Raw genomic sequence first — 17,153 nt, forward strand, 5'->3', positions numbered from 1 at the left:
CTCTTCACACTAAGTGAGATGACAAAAACAATACAAAATGTAGATGCCAGATTTGGAGACTAAAAAAGTCTAATTGTGTTCTCCCTTGTATTCTGGTTACTGAACTCACATATGGTCACAGCCGCTGGATTTGGGATTTAATGTCCTCTGCATGAGGACCTGACAGAGAAGTGTTCTACTGAATAATATTTCTGCAAGAAACACGGTATAATAAGGCCTTTATACTTTTTGCTTAAATCTGCACCCTAGCCTGGCTGATGGGCTTCCATGGAAACTCACTGGAAATGATACAAAGTTTGATCACAATACTTATGATGGACGCACTGGATGGATTTCAGAGCAACTATATTAATGGCACTATATGTATGTAAAGATTGATTCCTTTTCTACCCTACGAGTACCTTTATTTGTCACATCTTACCGAATTGTGTCTTGGACTCCAGCCACAATGCATCCGTTCACCTTGTCAATACATAGGCAAGTGACAACTTCTTTAGTGACAAGGACCTTCTCACAGTGTGCCCCATGCTCACTCTGCAAAAAAACCCCAAAAACTCAAATTATGTTAGAATAGCTCCCACCAGGCATCAGTCAAGGATGTTCATGTTTTCATGAGAAGCGCTGCATAAATTGTTGGCGCTATATAAATAGAAAATAATAATAATAATAATGAGATTCCTCCATGTTTCGACATGAAATCTGGTGATGTTTTTTTTCTTTTCTTAATCACATAGCTGTCTTCCTGCGTTTTCTTTCTGTGTTAGTATGTACTTTATTTGTTTTATTATATTTTGATTTTATCTTTTATTTTTTTTTGCTGTGAAATTACATTTTTTTAATCTGTTTTCAAACTTGGTGGAGTGATTGGGAAACCACTCCTTTTTTTCCCTTACAGTTTTGCAGCTGTATAAATATTTTACTACATCTAACAACGTACTTGGGAAATGGCTTCATAGTGAGTTTCAGATCTGTAAAGCACTTTTAGTCATATAGCAGCTTGCTAGATTACCCATATCCGGATGGTTCCATCCTCAGAGCCACTGATCCATTTGTCTATCAGATGATGCCATATAACTGTTGTGACTTCTGCTTCATGGCCTATTAGGATGTTGACAAGTGTCATTTCAGAGCTGACAGTGGAGAAATTGCGGATGTAAATTTTCCCATCGCTGGACGCATAGGCAAACTCTTTCCTAAAACATATAAATTATTATATATATTAATATATATATAATAGAAATACATTTTTCTTGAAAAAGGGATTTTTGACTAGTGAACCTAGTCCTGTGTGAATTCAAAAAACGAGGATCGTAAAGTACATATTGGAAGAAAAGTTATTTGTTCATGTTAGATCTACTAACCTCTTTGGGGAATAGCATATATCCATTATGTATCCATCACAGGCAACTTCTTTCAGCTCACTCCACTGCTCTTGTTCGGGTCTTGAAAATGTCTCTATGAGGGTGCATTTTTCCAGATCCCAAACACAAAGTCTGCGATCCCAACCACCACTAAGCTACTGGAAAACAGAACATAAACTATTTGCTCACATAAACACTTTGGTAAGCTGAATACACTGCATTACTAGTACATCCACACAGCATGTTCTGTAAAATACTGCTCTATTTATTGTAAAATGGAATGTGCCGTAATAATAAGTTATATACAAATGTTTGGCTGGAATCACTTAGTTTCTAAAGGTGTCTATAAGCATTTCCAATTATTGTACCCCTGGAGAATTCTTAATACCCACCAAATAAACAGTGTTAAATCCGCACTCCTTTCCAATTATAGCTAGAGCTGTCACAGTTTTAAAATGACCGGCCAACACGTTCCTGCAGGTCATACCTGTACATCACAAGAACATAGAACAGCAGGTGAATACAGAGTAGCAGATGCAATATATGTCAAATACACACACATATATATAGTTATACAAAGGGTAGTCATTTGTATAAATCTTAAGCCCCCAAATTTCTTATTTAACAGGTGGATCTATCAGATTGACAGATGTTTTATGTGCTTCAATGCTATGTAGAATGCTTATGAAATACCCCATTATTCAGGGGTAGGCAAAGTGTCCATACACGTACACCGGTGTACATCAGACGATATACAGAATGTCCCTCTTTGAGACTGAATACACTGATGAAATTCAATAAAAGTAACACTTACCTACTAGATGTTTGTTTAACACGTGACTTTTCTTGGAGAAACCTATGGGGCTTTCTGCTATAGATTCTGGAGCCAGAAAATGTTCATACTTCTGTACACGAGAAAAACTCAGTTATAAATTAAGCAAACTTGTGGTGAATGCAACAATAATATTCATGTTACTCTTTGCAGTTTCACAAAGACTTTCCTGAGCACAGGCCGCATTGACTTTGATGGAGGTTAAGATTAATTTAATTGGGAAAGACAGGAACTACATTGGCACAACTTCATAAACAACCGAACACTGCAGCAGTTTGTATATTCATTGTTAAACACTATGTGGTCCTAAGTGCTGAGTAATCCAATTGCGTTCAGTTGTTGAGGCCAAGACAGCTGTGATCTAGTTCACATAGAAAAATATCTCATAACCGTTTACAGCTTCATTTTGTAACTAGACATTATGACGTGTTGTACGAGGACCACAAGAAAGCATGCCACAGTCCTAGAAAGGGATCTCTGCCTCCTTGTAAAACTGGCCCATTAAAGACCTATATTCCAAAAAAGCATGAATGGTAACCTCAGAAATATGTGTGTGTGGGAATGTTCTTGTGATCAATCATGTAAAAAAGTGGGTGAAGGGAGATAAAAGTGAGTAAAGGGATGGAATGTAAAGGTGGGCTAACATGAAAGATTCAGATGGGGTTTAGGGAGAACCTTAAAACAGATTCAAGTGAGAGAGGAACTGAAGTCAAAGTGTGAGGATGAAGGAGAAACACTGCATCAGGCCTCTGGCAGCATGTATTTTAAACACAACATTGTATTTGCAATAATAGTACCTTCATTAGATTCTGGGAGTCATCTGGCTCTGCTGTTTCATCAGGAATTGAAGCGGTCTCTGACTCATCAAACTCCCACAAATAGATGTCCCCATTCGTTGCAGCCATAACCAACACATCCATCTCATCGGTAAACAGAGACCTGCCAGTTATTTAGAAGTGGCTACTAAGATATATTTACAGACGTGTGCTTTCACATAGAGACATTTAATAACTTTGTAAGTATGATGTTAACTATGATTTTAAACTTTACCATTGGTTTATGAGATGCATGATGTAGCACCAACCTTGTGTACCCACAGCTGTTTTTCTGCACACAGTCTGCCTGCTGATTGTTGAATGCGATGCCCCTTCTCTTCAAACCAGCAGTTCCTGCTCGATAAAGCCTAGATTGGGGCCTTCTGCTCTGTTCTCTGACCTGGTCTTTTTGCAAACATTGTAGCCCGTTCCTCTGCGGTCGTGTGTCTTCCATATTGTATGATTCTTTCCTAAATTTTGTCAAGTTGAATCATGGTTAGGTAGCATCTGGCTGTAACTTAAAGGTACCGGATCCCTACTTATGTTCATCATAGAGGAAAACTCCAGCCATCATGTGCACTTAAATGCTTAGCACTTTCATATTCCATATTTGTTTAGGGGGTTCCTGGGACACTCGAGTGTCCCTCTAAGACCTCAACTCAATTCAATGGGCACTTAAAGTTCTTAGGAACTTGTAAGTTCAGCTGCAACTGGCTATCAACTTGGAGGAATAAAAGTGTTCATTTGAACCATACTTTTAACATCAAGGCTGTTCCTTTAATTATATATTTATGTATTTGTTTATTAACTTTGCAACTATATACATGGTGTGTAATGTTTTTTTATAACATAACTCAAGTGGTTTTAAATATATGATTTATCTTAGTTAAAACAGTAATTAGAAGGCAACATTTTGTGACTTCTTTCTTTTTTTTTTTTTTTTTTTTTTTTATTAAACAAAAATGCAGAGTAATAGATAACAACTTGAGGACTAATCATCTTAACATCATGATATCCAGAAATATTATACATAAGAAAAAATAAACATTTATCACTTCTGCATTTAAAGAAGACAACAAAAATATAACATCACATAGACGTACAGGACTTACAGTTGATTCTATTTGTCTTTACCAGGTTTATTATCAACGGGAAAACAAAACTCAAAAGTGTGTGATTTTTATGGAGTTATCTAAATAAGTTTCTTTCATTTTCAGGGTCAAATTTACCATCATTCACTGAGTCTATCCACCCTTCCCATAGCTTATATCTTTCAGGATTCCAAAGAAATTGAACTGATATTCCTTTTTCCATATGGCATTGATGTATTAACTGAGTTTTTATTTTAGTCCATAAAATTGGAGCCGAGGATCTCCAATTTCTAGCAATCACTATTTTGGTTGCCGTTAATAAATGAAGAAGGAATATTATATTGTTTTTTCCATTATTTGGCAGATTTAAATGGAGTAACGCTCTTTCGGGCGTTAATTTCCACTGTTTCCCAAATGCCTGGACTAATTTATGTGAAATCTGTTGCCAAAGTTTTCGAATTGGATTACAGTTCCACCAAATATGAAGCATATCTCCCCTTTCTGCACCACAGCGCCAGCAATTTGGGAGATTATTAGGGAACATTTTTACTAAGATAGTAGGAACCAAGTACCACCTATACATAATTTTAAATTGTAACTCGTTTAAATTTAAACAATGTATATTTTTATAAGTGGTATTTAAGGCTTTGTTCCAATCTTCAGGTTTGATTTTAATATCCAAGTCTTTCTCCCATTTTGCTAGTGCTGGAGAAATATAATCTTTTTTACATAGTCTGATCAGATTTAGGGCTTTTGTCAGTAGTTTCTTGCTATCCTCTCCTTCTACTACTTGTTTGAACAAGTTATATACTGTTAAATCCGTATTTTGAGGTAAGGAGTCTAAGAGATAGCTCTTAACCCTTAAATACCTAAAGGATTCCTCTATTGGGAGATTAAATTCTGATTGAAGTTGGTTAAAAGTCTTAGGTGTATCTCCCTGCATTAAATCGCTTATTAATATTATACCCTTTTGTTTCCAACTGGAAAGCTTTAGATTTTCATTCGTATGTTCTATTATAGTTAGTGGGAGGCTAGTTATTATCAAATTCGCAAGTCCAAGTTTAGCTTTAACCCAATGCCAATTTCTTACAAGATGTTGAAGAGCTAGGCTAGTTCCTGATTCGGTGTATTCTATAGCTTTCATAGAGGAGATCCAGAACAAAGACTGTAGTTCTTTATGAGGGTATTTCTTTGGGAATTCTTCTCTATACCAAAATTCCTGTGGCGCTTTATTATTTTGTATCTGAATAGCATGTGTAAACAAGGCGGCTTGAGCATATTCTCTCACGAGGGGGAGTCCTAAGCCACCATTACTCTTCTTTTTTGCCATTATTTGCCATTTTAACCTAGGTTTTTTAGGTCCCCATATGAATTTGTTAATGTATTGCTGGATTAAATCTAACCAGCTTGTAGGGACCATGTGTGGAATCATCCTAAATATATATATAAATTTTGGCAAGATATATGAGTTAACTACATTTAATCTGCCCCACCATGAAATAAATAATCCTCGCCAGCTTTTAAAAGAGGCATTCATATCTTTAATTAGAGGGAGGAGATTAATCTCCATCCAAGATTTTGGTATTTTGTTAATTTTTATTCCTAAATAGGTAAGAGAGTCTTCAGCCCATTTAAAACCTAATGTTTCGATTTGTTGCTTTTGAGTACTATCAAGGTTATACGCAAGGGCAATCGATTTATCAATATTTAACTTATAATTAGATACATAACTATATTGATCTATCCATTTCATAATGTGTTTAACTGATATTAATGGGTCTTTAACCGTCAGTAAAATGTCATCTGCATATAGTTTTATTTTTTGTGTGCCCTCTTTTCCACATCCCTTAATGTTTTGATCCGCTCTAATATCCCTTGCAAGTGGCTCCAAGGCTAAAACGTAAAGGAGTGGAGATAGAGGGCAGCCCTGACGTGTGCCATTAGTGAAAGGAAACCATAACGATTTAATACCCGGACCCACTACTTTGCCCATAGGTTTATTATACAGGGCCATTATTGCCTGATGAATTCTTCCATGAAATCCAAAGGCTTTGAGTGTTTCGGCCATAAATCTCCAGCTGACCCTGTCGAAGGCTTTCTCCGCATCTAGCGACAGGGTCAGTTGGGGTGTAGTTATTATCGGGTTATATATTTATGTATTTGTTTATTAACTTTGCAACTATATACATGGTGTGTAATGTTTTTTTATAACATAACTCAAGTGGTTTTAAATATATGATTTATCTTAGTTAAAACAGTAATTAGAAGGCAACATTTTGTGACTTCTTTCTTTTTATTTATATTTACTTCCCTGCTCCTTACTTTAATGTTTTAGTATTATATCCCTGTCCCCTGCATACCTATAATTATATTTTTAAACTTGCAGTCCTTTCAATATATCCGGGACAGAAAGACTCATGTTTGTGTATGATTCATTTTTAGGGAACATTAGGTTTCCATTAAAGACCTATTTAATATTTGAGACCTAAAAGTAAGCACATGTTCCCTTCCACCAGGAACACTTCCTGGTCTTTCAATGAACCTTTCCTCTGTGTTCTTAGATAAAGGTGATTTATTTTTGTTTACCCTAATATAACAACATAAAGTGTATTTGCTTTATTTACACCCAAATATATTAATGGGACTTGTGTACATCCTACCTATAAGTAGAAGGAGACAGATCATTTCTTTTCCATTTGTCAACTGTGCCTTTGCTGTCACCAGAAAAGAGTAAGACCACATTCTTTCCAGCTTTAAAAAAAAACACAAATGTTTTTGTATATATATATATATATATATATATATATATATATATATATATATATATTATTTTGAATATAAGCTAGTATGTTGACCACTTACTGTATGAGAGGCAATCAAGTGGATGTTTTGCATGAAGGACAGTAACACAACCCATATTATTATACTTCCACACTGTCACCTGGTTGTGTCGACTGGATCCTACAGGAAGGAGCAAAGACATAATGATACTATAGGTTTGTTCAGGCCCCCAGGAATTAGCATAGCTTAATGTACAGGGCACATATATGAGTGTGGGTGAGTGGGTAGTGATTAGTGGGTGCATGGCGTGGGGGCGTGCATTTCAGAGGGGATATAGGGGTGAACTTTAGGTGACCTGGGGCATTGCCATTTTGATAGCCGGCTAGCAGTCACTTCCCTCCCTCCCTATGGTTTTTCTTATGTCATTTTCCCTTTTCTCACTTCTTTTCTTTGTCACAGCAGGCGGGTGGCGTGACCTTGCCGGTCAGGAATTGGTGTTGCTGGATATGGAAGGTGGTATTAAGGATGGAAGGCCGGTCTCAATCCTCCCCTAACCACTTGTGGTAAGGTCAATGTCCTAGGTCGTGCCCACCGAGCTTATGGTCGGCTGGTGGTTAGCACTAGTAGATGGCAGCACAGGGAGCTGTTTTGTTATGTTGGACGAGGGGGGAGGTGAGTACCTTCGGTGGTTACAAGTATGGAAGCTGGGCTGGCAAGGACGGAGTTAATTTATTATTGTGTTATCTGGCAAACAGCTAGTATGTGTGTTGTGCACCCCGCAGAACACACACAGGGATACCTTGGGCTCAGTGGCCTCCCCAGCCTAAAGACTAGAAGACTAGAGGACTAGCATTTCTAATTCACCATATTATACATTACATTATTTCTCATTTTATTTATTGCTATAAGAAAACAAGGAATCAGTGCACACCCAGCAAACGCTATGTAAAAGTACCTTTCTGAAGCATAAATATTGGGGATACTGTCACACTATACGGCCATGTATTCCTTAGCCTAAAACTATGTCAAAGTACCCCAGTCTTGGCAAGTTCCTTCTAATCCTGACATGGCTATATTGCTTAATATGAAGCTAAATCTGTAGCACTGCATTGTATTTTAACTTACTGAGACTATCCTGAAATTTTCTTTATATACAAAAAAGGAGAGGAAAAAGTATAGATGCACTTTAAATTACACATGAATGGACAACATTCATGTAATTATTTAAACCATGAACTGTGAAGAGTGAAAAACGTGAAAGAGAAGTGGGCCTTGCAAGATTACACTCTATTGATCAATTATTAATTAATAATTAATTCATTAGTAATCTACTTTTCACTTTCGTTTTTTGAGACAGCTTAAAGTTGAGTCCCTAAAGAAAAAGGCACCATATCGTTTGTGTATGGCACATGCTTGTATATGGCACATGCTAAAAGATTTAATTTATCCTCAGTATGTGTTAATTATACTCCTGTGTTATGTTGGGGGAAAAAATGTAATTTTGTAATAATTTAAATGATGGCATACCAATCACATGACTTGATTCAGGAATACATACTAGCCGTTTTATTTGGGGAACATTGTCTTGGTTTTGGAAAACATCCACAAAATCCGAAATCTAGGAGAAAAATACAAATCGGCCAGATTTCAAAATTAAGTATTATTAACACATATATGAATTATGCATATCTATTTCTGAGGCTTTATCTGCTATACCATCATACTTAGGCAGCACATTATTCTATTATTCCTTCAGAAGACTGAAGGAATGCAGAATTAATTATTTGGGTTTCCACCAAGTAAAATTACATTGATAAATAAAAGCACACATGGATGAGGAAAACGCTAATAGTTCAGGTATAGATATTGAACATGCTACCGTTTTAAGGAATTGATTGTTATGAAAGCATTTGTATGTAAAACTCGTTGGTGGAAAGCCATTGAATGTAAGGCCATCTTCTAAGTCTAGTTATGCATGTGAGGGGCTGTGCAGTGATAGACACTGCCCACAGTGCATAGTAGCAGGAGACATCCCCTTACTTGTTCTGGCAGGCTTTCCTAAAACTTCTCCACAAGCACACATAGAAGGTTGCATCACAGACACTTGGTGTCCAATGTGTTGTGTAAAGCATGTTTTGTGAACATTATGAACAGTGAAAGAGGGATTGTAAAAAACCTCTGTTTAGGGTACAAACCCATCAGTGGTAAACTAACAAGAACATCCATTGTTCATTGAATATTGTTTTCAACACATTATTCTAAGTCTTAGTGTCTGACAATGGTATAAATGAAACTTTTTCACACATTACATTTGTTCCAAATAACCAAAAAGACTACTTACAATATCCCCAGAGCGTGGGTCCAGCAGAAGAGGATGACCGATACCACTAGTGATCCACACCGTTTTGACAGGTGCCACATAGCATATCCCAGTGATCACACCAGTGAAGTTTCGCAGCCTTTGAATCAGTTGCCCATCCTGAGACCACACACCAACAGTGCCATCAAAAGACCCTGTCAAGAACCTGGCACAAATAAAAGAGTATTATGTTACTTGTTTTGAATTCTACCATATCGAATTTATAATTTATACATCTGTATATGCCCTACATATTCTTTACATGGGATCCATCATGACTGAGAACTGGTGTTAAATAGATGCTACGTGAAAAACTATATAACTATAGTGAATACGTTTCTTGAAGTCCTTTATCTCATATTGTGGGCCTTTTCTGACCAGTATACCTTGTACTCTCATGTTCCCGGACAAGCAGGAGATGCGTGATGCCAGCTTCATGTGCATGAGAATTGCAATGGACAACTTTGAGACACATTTTTTCGGGAGTCTGGTAAGTGTCAAATATTATAAATTTTCTGTCGTATCTGAACAAAAATAGAAATGAATAGGGAAACGGTTATATAATCTCTCCAGTCATATTTTGTATTATGTGTTTTGTTATCCTTACATACAGCTGACAAGTGACTGAATATGGCTCCTTTAGACAGGCATGCCTGTCAACAATAATTTAACAGAACGGTAAAATAGTGACCAATGCACTAATACATACATTCTTTGTAGGTGAAGAATGAGAATGAGAAAGGGAAATGTTTGTGGATGTTATATAACTGGGAATATGTTTCACACAGAATGTAAAACTACAAAAGGTAGGCAGAAAGCAGAGGGGGGAAACAGGTTATTAAAGCCAGAAAATCCAGAGAAGGGGCCCTTCCTGTGTAGTTGTTCCAGGGCCCAAAGCTCCTCAATCTAGCCTTGGATGCAGCATTAAGGTTGCTTGGTTATTTTATGGCTGCCCTGCATTATTTCTACACCCTTGTTTGGGCTTAACTTTCTTCCAAATGATTTACCTACCCAACTGTGTAGATCTGACTGTCTAGACACAACACGCATGACACAATGTCAGTGTGCACGTTGTCTGAGAATTTCTTCTTCAAGTCAATCATGTGGCCAGAAGCTTTCTGCTCATCCAACGGGTAGACAGAAAGATGCTTGCTGAAACCACACACCAGGAGATGTCGCCTCAAGTTGATTGCAATGCTGAAGATGGGGCTTCCCAACTATAGACATATACATGTTATAATTCAGTAATTGAAAGATTGTCCTTTGTTGGATAACATTACTTGTTGGTCCCATCCTGTAAGGTTAGATTTTTCATCTCTTTGAACTCACTCTAGTTTCACTCAGGGCCACAATTAGAAATTTTGGGAGGCAGTATATGCTTTACACCTGGGCCCTCGTACCTCTCCCATCAGCCAGCCCCATGTCCATGTTCCCCTGTCCCACCTGTTGCTCCACCCATCACTCTGCCTTAAGATTCTCCCATAAGCACGTCTCATAAGAATAGAGGCAAGCCTAGACTAAGTGATGTCTGGGTGCAGTATTTTCCCTATAACTAACATGCACACATACTGACACAAATTCGTTTAAACACCCACTACCACTGTAGACATGAATACACACACATTCTTTCTCCTGCTCCTCCTCTTGCCCTCCCAGGCACCACTAACCCTCAGCTCACCCCTGACACACCAAAAGCAAATGTTCGAACGCCATACACGCACCCACTATAACTATACATAAACTATACTATACCTTATAGTAATACACATGCTATGCACCATAAACTCATGCACTGGCATGCTAACCCCATACGTCATTACATACATACTCTAACACAACATGCGGATATACACAATCATGCTAATGCCATATGGTAACACACACTAACACCACACTTACACAAAATACAGCAATATACTTACACACATGTACATATTTATTTAGACTTACACATACACAACCTACCCTCAAGGGCCTTACACGCTATGTAAGTGGAATAATGTGATATTCTGACGTGCTGGGACTGAGGAAGCGCAGCCCACAGTGCCTACCTAGCAGTAGTGGTGGTAGGGGCCATTTTTCCCTGCGGTCAAGTAGGTGACCGAGCCTGGTACAATAGTACTGGTTGTATACCCTGATGGCAACCCTGGAACTTTTGCTATTTAGTAAACAAATCCAGTCAACCTTGCTATGGTCAGTTTTTGGCACGTGGCTTATATGTACTCTTAGCTTCAGATTGCACTGTAGACAGCTAGTCCAGGGCTGTGATGGGGTGCACTCCTATGCAAGCTCAGTGAACCTCCCTTGTTAGAGATCAGCTAATTAGTGTATGGTCACCTATCCTAGTTTGAACATTTCTGTAAACATTCCTTTTATTTAAAGAAAACACCATTCCACATTATTAAGTAATCTGTTCCGATCAAATGTATAACATACCTTGATCTTGTCTAGCACAACAGCTCCTGAGGTCCACACTATCAAAAAGCCATCATTTGAAGAAGATAAAACCAATCTAGTCTGTGCCCAGTACAACAGACTAGTGACCATTCCAGAGTGTTCAGAAGCTGACTGAGACAGACGCCCACTGTCCAGGTCCCACCACTTTATCACTCCATCTACAAACAGAGGCAAGGTGATAATGCTTAATCAGAACCAAAAAACATACAGCAAATAAATGTATTTGCATGCAACTTGGGATACTTTATGAAGCCGGTAAAGCTTGTTTTAATATGTGGAAATAGTCCACAACAATCTCTGTCATATACAAGAAAGCCTGAACATTATTATATATATTGAACCTACACATACATTAATCCTCAATTTAGGATTACTATTTCTAAGTATAATCCCATTAAATTGACATATCAGGGTACCAATTATTGTCAAGATTTTGGAGGGAAAAAAGCCAAAATGAAGGTTCACAATTGCCTAGCTGGAGCATGTAATTAGGACCAACTTTACTTGCTTACAGGTCAAAGCAGCTGGCCTTCTGCTTCTTTTGTCAACCCTACACCCATCTATCTTTTTTAAATGTTTCTTTTAAGAAAAATTGACACTCAATGTAGAACATAACACATGATGTACAACACAACATGTCAAATGGCTGGAGGGACACTTTTGTTTTGGGGTATGGGGAGGTGCAATCTTTTATTTTATTATGTGCTTTTGTGACTTATTGATAGCTGTTTATATAACTGCATACAATCTACTTCTCTAATTTCATTTCTAAACATATTTGCAGGCTTTTAGGGGGAAAAAACAAACAGAGGGATTAAAGCGACTGTTCCACCTCAAAAGGTATATTTGGGTGGTATATTATGAGAATTCATACCTTCAAAACCAGTGAGAAACTCCCGTTTTGCAGAATGGAAACCAAGTGCAGTAATGGCTCGAGGGTGGCAATCACGAATGCTTAGGTGTTTCTGCATCGCCATAACTTTATCTGTTTTCTGATTGCTTTCAAATATTGTTCTATGCGAGTCTAGAAAAAAATGCATCTTAAATAATGCAGACTTTTGAACAGTAGTGTTTATGACCCATATGGAAGGTTTGCCCATTTTCCATGAGATGCCTGTATAATACAGTACTAAATATAAATATTATCCAACAGTTCTGTCAAGATGAACCACCCTGTAATGAACACTTGTCCTTAGGTTCAGATACTCTTGGGTTTATTTCAAACATAAATAGAGTTATTCGCAAACATAAATAACAGTGCCACTCCTGCAGTCTCTATTTTTAAGCAAAATTAAGGATAAACAGAATATACACCGTGGTACCCATGCTAAAACCTCTCAATAGAAGTAAATACTACTATAAATATTATGCAAACTCAGGTGATAGGACTTAGAAACCAGCAGGTAATCTCAGCACCCATGCACCATCTCACACTACTTCATAACTTACAGAGGAAAAAGCAGCATAAGTTCCATCTAATGAGTATGAGACCCCCCAAGCCAGTTTGTTGGCAGTACCTGAATCAGAAGTAACCAGTATCTGCTTCACCTTTACAGATCGTGTGACAAGGGTTAGCTATGCTGCACCTACTGCGTTTTGTGTACTTGTGTTTGGCATAATTGTTTAACTTCCGGCTGCTATGGGAACCAGACACTGCATTGAAAACTTTGCTAATTTTCATTGTCAAGCAGCCAAGTAGACAATGTGCTTTGTTCCCCCGCCCACAACCTCATAAAGACAATGTCCCAAGACTATAGTTGCCGATAGTTCTCACGGGTTAGGACATTCAATATTCCGATTTGTTTGGACAGCTAGCACATTGCTTATCACTTAAAAGGAGATGGAAAGGTGCAACACTCCACAAACAATCATGTCAAGAACTGATACCCTACATTTACAATGTACAAATGTATGGCTGTGAACAAAAATCTAAAAATGTTCATAGAAGGCAATGCCAGAACCTAGGAAACAAAGCCACATTTAATAGTTCAGCTGTGTTGTTCTAAAGCTATTAAATACCTCTATAAAACTGACTTAGGTCAAGTCTACTGCAGATGTTGTATGGATCATGTCAACAGAAGACATGATTGTCAACAAAAGCATTCCACCAGCATTAACAGTCATAAAAAATCCACAAAGTGATTATCTTTTAATATACAGACACTGTTACATTATCATATTAATTACACTCCTTTAGTATTAACATGAAGGTCTGCCTAAAAACCACATATGGTTCCTCTGTAGAGGAAGATTTTTATAGGAGGGCTAGCAAAGGAGGCAACTGCACCCTGATCTCTACTTAAGTCTTTTTGGGTGTTTTACTTAACGTATCATATATAAACCACCAGAGTGTCTAGAGTAGCAAAGACTTTAGGCAGCAACTGGATCCTTGTGTGTCTATGGTTTGCTTTTCTGTTAACATATTTTGGACAGGAATGATTATAAATGCAATAAGTGCATGGTGGGCTTGTTCCAATATTCAGGGACTGTGGAGGAAAGTCCAAATTATTTGCAAGGTCACAGGCAGTGATGTCCTGCAAACTCTAGGTGTTGCCCTATTGCACTTAATGGAGGACACTCTCTCTGGGATGAGGAAATTATTTGTACCCTAGTGGCAATGAAATTATTTTCATTGCCACTAAATTATGCCTGGCTAAAAAGTGGAAGAAGGAAAGATTTTCAGTAGTAGTGGATATCTTGGACATATTAGAACTCCACAGTCACATGGAGAAGATGTCTCATACTATAATATGCAACATGTCTATGATAAAACATGGACAATGTGGCTGTTCTCAGATCAGTATAGCTCCTTGGTGAGCACCTGAGGGGGGGGGCAGGGGATGCCCAGAAGACAGGGGCTGGATGAGGGGGTGCCCAGAAGACAGGGGGACAGGTGAGACAGGTTTGAGAAGACTCCCCTGGGTAGTGTGGATGCTAATATCTGACTCTGTGTTGACAGCAGGAGAAAAGACAGATTGGGGTAATACACATTATACATAACATATTGCATATTGTGAATTTAAGAACTGAAAACATATTATCTGAAATTGGTAACCACTTATACAAGTTCATGGTATAGAGCCCCCATGTGGAATGTCTTCTAAATCTTATACATTTTATACATTCTTGAGGTATATCACTGCCTTTTCACACATCCCTTTTTGTTTGTTTTTCTTCTTTTACCTTGCTGGATAATTATTCTTCCTCTTCATTTTGTCTTTAATGGCAGAACTACATGTGAAGGGATGCCTTAAGTCTGTAAACTTAAGCTCAACAGATTCTACACGATTAGACACAGTCCACAGTTACAAAATATATAACTGTATACATGTGACGAAAGCTTGTTTAAGAATCATATGTTAGTCCTTTTCCTTCAGGTAATGTAAGCAATCGCTCTCTCTAGCCACAAGTGTTACATTGTATATGTCTTGCCAGAAACATTGTACTTCTTTTTACGTGGCAATTATCAACAGTAAAGATCTTTTGCAAGTTTAAAAACAAACAAAATCCAATAAGTGTGTTGTGTGCCTTGTGTGTTTTACAAAGTCTCATTACTGGGCCACTTATTTGCACATGTCCACTGGGCTGGGTATTCTCCAGATGTGCATTAATAATGCATGTATCTAAAGTCTGGGGATCTGACTGTTAATAATTGTTTTTTTCTTACAAATGAATCTTCTTTCTAGGGTTGTTGTAGTGAGTGTCTCCGTCCTGTCCAATACCTTACTAGCCAGAAGTTCCCACCTCATCTTAATTGATACACAACACTCCTTCTTCTTATGATTATAATACATTTTTTTAGAAAGCATTACTTTAGGATTAATATCTAGTTATTTAAAATTATTTAATTTGATTATAAGTGTTTTGTTAGAATAAATGTAGGCTGTCCTCCTTAATGCTTGACATTGTAGGCTTTGTTCTGCCATATCATTCATCTATAGAATTGAAATGGTTTATATAAAAGAAACTTAATGGAACATAGACAGAAGGGAAACCAGGATGTACTTTAAAAAATTATCTATATACTATGCTAGTACAAATATAGGACAAAAAGGTGGAAGGTGTAAAAATCTTATCTGGAGACAAATAGGGTGTACCTGCAAAACACTGTTAATGATCCTATAACGATGTAGGTGTAAGGTGTTGTATAGTAGTATACACAGATCTTTTCTCCACAATCTCTTAACGTTTTAAACACATGTGGACTTATTTGCTTAATCTTTATAGTTTTTGTACTTGTTAACTCACTTCTTCATGTCACAATTAGTAGAGACACCAACTAGAACATACACCTGTCTGGATATGGAGAACTTACAGCATAGAGCTTTTGTTGAGTATTCAAGTAAGGGAGCATTTGGGAAACAGTAAACACAATATGATGACACTGGCAATTAACTCACAAAAGCCAACTAATAAAAGCTTCACCAAAACAGAGAATCCATGGAGCTAATTGACTGGGATTGTTTGCAGGAAGGAACACAGAGGAATCTCTTAAAACTAACATTAATGAAATCCACTTATAAGCATGTCTCCTTCGGTAACAGATACAAAAGAAGAAAATTAAACCCAAGGTGGCTGAAAAGAACAGTCAGTCAGAATGGAAGAAACAAAGAGAATGAGATTTAAAGCACAAAGGGAGCTGCATCATTTACAAACTAGAAAGATGCTAACAAAGACTGAAAAAGGAAAACCAGAACAGCTTAAGTAGATAATGAGAAATGCATATCGAAGATCATAGCATCAGAGAGAGTGAGAGAGTGTGAATAAGAGTGAGAGAGCGAGAATGTGAGTGTGAGAGCATGTGAGTGAGAGTATCAAAGAGCGTGAATAAAAATGAGTGAGAAGGTGAGATAGTGAGAGAGCGTGAGTAACAGAGAGAGTGTGAATAAGAGTGAATTCCCACAGACATCCCTTAAAAATCTTGCGCAAAGCCTTTCCAGGAGAGTGTAAGCTGTTCTAGTCATAAAAGTCCCTGTTGGTGTAATGGTCAGGTTCCCGATGCTTTTGTCTAAATAAATTTAGTGAAATTGGAGAACTGGGCAATGGTAGATGAGATTTAATGCTGACAAATGCAAAGCTATGCATTTTGGTAAAATAAATCATTGTACAAATAATACCTTAAAGAAGGGTTGTGTTAGGGAAGTAATTGAATGAAAGGAACTTGGGAAGAATTGTAGACAATAAACTTGGCAACAGTGTTTAATGTAAGGCAGCTACAGATATTGGCATGCGTAAACAGAGGTATTGACTAACAGGAGAAGTCAATGGTAAGACCCCACCTTGAATATGCGGTGCAGGTCTAGGCTACAAGGTTATGAAGAGAGGCTAGAGAATTGAATTTATTTCCACTACAAAACTATGGTATCTTAAAGGGGAAACGATAGTTTTATACAAATACATATGGGACAAAACAAGCTGCTCTCTGGTGACTTGTTCATTAACAGGAGTGTGCAAAGA

General features: G+C 37.5%; 1 protein-coding gene and 1 long non-coding RNA gene across 2 annotated transcripts; both read right to left on the minus strand.

Annotated features, from left to right (window-relative positions):
* Nucleotides 1-370: 370 nt before the first annotated feature.
* On the minus strand, nucleotides 371-12,713 carry LOC128491337 (dynein assembly factor with WDR repeat domains 1-like). The gene is made up of 12 exons (XM_053463652.1): nucleotides 12,571-12,713; nucleotides 11,676-11,854; nucleotides 10,251-10,456; nucleotides 9,626-9,763; nucleotides 9,222-9,405; nucleotides 7,041-7,060; nucleotides 2,991-3,132; nucleotides 2,176-2,266; nucleotides 1,754-1,848; nucleotides 1,362-1,516; nucleotides 1,010-1,193; nucleotides 371-534 (listed from the first exon to the last, which is right to left on the minus strand). The coding sequence occupies exons 1-12, from the start codon at nucleotides 12,671-12,673 to the stop codon at nucleotides 418-420; spliced, it is 1,614 nt and encodes a 537-aa protein (XP_053319627.1). The 5' UTR covers nucleotides 12,674-12,713; the 3' UTR covers nucleotides 371-417.
* Nucleotides 6,759-8,470, minus strand: LOC128490877 (uncharacterized). Its single transcript, XR_008353984.1, has 3 exons — nucleotides 8,408-8,470; nucleotides 6,962-7,060; nucleotides 6,759-6,850 (listed from the first exon to the last, which is right to left on the minus strand). It is a non-coding gene; the product is annotated as an uncharacterized LOC128490877 (long non-coding RNA).
* Nucleotides 12,714-17,153: the final 4,440 nt, after the last annotated feature.

This window comes from Spea bombifrons, chromosome 4 (genome assembly GCF_027358695.1).
Source record: "Spea bombifrons isolate aSpeBom1 chromosome 4, aSpeBom1.2.pri, whole genome shotgun sequence".
Classification (NCBI taxonomy): domain Eukaryota; kingdom Metazoa; phylum Chordata; class Amphibia; order Anura; family Pelobatidae; genus Spea; species Spea bombifrons.

Coding starts and splice junctions, on each gene's coding strand:
- LOC128491337 (XM_053463652.1), bottom strand. CDS start 12,673: ATGGCGATGCAGAAACACCTAAGCATTCGTGATTGCCACCCTCGAGCC. Junction 9,764..10,250: donor AGTCAGATCTACACAGTTGG/GTAGGTAAATCA, acceptor ATTTTTGTTCAG/ATACGACAGAAAATTTATAA. Junction 535..1,009: donor ATGGAACCATCCGGATATGG/GTAATCTAGCAA, acceptor GTTTTTTTGCAG/AGTGAGCATGGGGCACACTG.